Source organism: Saccostrea echinata, unplaced genomic scaffold (genome assembly GCF_033153115.1).
Source record: "Saccostrea echinata isolate AGI-Se365-2 ecotype Australia unplaced genomic scaffold, CSIRO_AGI_Sech_v1 ptg000009l, whole genome shotgun sequence".
Taxonomy (NCBI): Eukaryota; Metazoa; Mollusca; class Bivalvia; order Ostreida; family Ostreidae; genus Saccostrea; species Saccostrea echinata.
Window position 1 is genome coordinate 46,714,524 of NW_026889758.1, and position 1,901 is coordinate 46,716,424.

General features: G+C 34.6%; 1 protein-coding gene across 1 annotated transcript; it reads left to right on the plus strand.

The window, feature by feature from the left end:
* Positions 1–514: 514 nt before the first annotated feature.
* Positions 515–1,635, plus strand: LOC133182809 (uncharacterized). The gene is made up of 4 exons (XM_061317654.1): positions 515–758; positions 858–1,062; positions 1,359–1,453; positions 1,624–1,635. Exons 1-4 carry the CDS (start codon positions 663–665, stop codon positions 1,633–1,635), a joined length of 408 nt encoding a protein of 135 aa, XP_061173638.1. The 5' UTR covers positions 515–662.
* Positions 1,636–1,901: the final 266 nt, after the last annotated feature.

Here is a 1,901-nt window from a genome sequence, read left to right on the forward strand (position 1 = left end):
TTTTAGCTCACCTGAGCTTTTCTGATCAAAGAGTGTCCGGTGTCTGTCTGTCGACTGTAAACTTTTGGTATTTTTGACTTCTTCTCAAGAACTACTGGGCTAATTTCAAACAAACTTGCCACAAAGCATCCTTGGGCAAAGGGGATTTAAATTTGTTCACAGGAAGTGCCACACCCTCTTCCAAGGGGAGATAATTAAGAATTTGTGAAATTTGATGGCATCCTTTAAAAATCTTCTTCTCAAGAACCACTGGGCAAGAAAAGATAAAACTTGAGTGAAAGCTTCATTACATTACTCTCAATTCAAGTTTGTTCATATCATAACCCCCGGGGGTAGGGTGTAAATCAGAGTTCAGTGTCAAACTCCAAATACAGTCCTCAACAATCCCATTTTATCTTTATAACCTTCACTAAAGTCAAGGCCCTTTGAGAATGCTCAGTGATATCTAGTTTGGTATACATGTATGATGTAATTATCTTTTTAGGTTCAGCATGCAGTTGACAGCATAAAAGAGTTGAAGAGCCACATAATGAGATCAAGAAACCAGGAAGAAGCTAAAACCACTCTCCTCAATGAAATGACTGAAAATGATATCATTATAACCTGTGATTGGGATATGAAATTTTTGCCACGAAAGTTCCTTGAGGGGCAGATGGATTGGTATGGCAAGAGGGATCAATTGGCATGTAGCTGTAAGCATAAGCAAAAGAAGAGGTGCCTTCCAGACCATAACACATATTCACATTTTTTCCTCTCAGGTAATTTTTTAGTAAAATACTTGTCATTAGCATATTTTTTCTCCCATTGGTGTAATACAAAGTTCAATGTCGAACTCCAATTACATTTTTTCCTCTTAGGTAGCACAGGATTCTACTGTCACTGCATACTGTATAAGTGATGTGGCCAAGGATGTGATGACCATAAACCCAGGGACAGAGAAAACCCACATCTTCACAGATAATGCAGGTTGCTACAAAAGCACATTAACATTGGTGATCTTAAGGAAAGAGCTTGGAGAGAACATTAAAACATTTAATTTCTGCGAAGCTCAAGATGGAAAAGGTATGTCATATGCATGCATTTTCCATGTACAATACCTTGATTCTGTCAAAGTCAAACTGAATTATTTATGCACTAGACAAGTTATACACCTTTGAAGTAATGAAAAGCCCATTAAGCAATAGCACAGTGGTAATTAAAGTATAAATATTAATGGCTTTTATGCATGCATCATGAAAATATTTAGTAAATCATCCAAAATTCTTGACTTAAATCCAAGCATGTCAGAAATTTCAATTTTTTTTTTCTTCAAAAACTCTCAATTTATCATACATATCCTATTGATATGTACATTTCAGGGTCATGCGACAGAAGAGCATCGCATATAAAAGGTTGTATAAAACGGTACATCAATGAAGGCCATGATGTGACAAATGCCACTGAAATGAAAATTGTAAGTATCTATTTAATTTTTTCAATGCTTGTTGTACGTTTTGAACATCTTTAAATACGGCCTAAGAAAAATATGTTTGTTTACTATTACATGTTAATAAAAAGTAGGATCGTTCCCAGTATTAAAAGTAATGGATACTAAAAGTGACTTTATGACTTTCATGTTTGAAGGAAACTGCATAGACATGCAATTTCTGGATTTTACACTAAAGAAAAAAAATGGGTCAGGGTATAAAACGGGGGTTGGTTGGGTAATCATTAACAAATATTTTTTTCCCTAAAGCTTAAGGTTCATAAACCCTCGATCTGCTCATTCATATAAAATATATTGCTTTAACTGTTCTGTTTTTCCAAGAGAAATGTATTCTATAAGTAAAATACAAACAATTATAGCATACTTTGCGGGGCAAAATTGGACAAGAAAGACACTTTAACTTGACAAATTTATA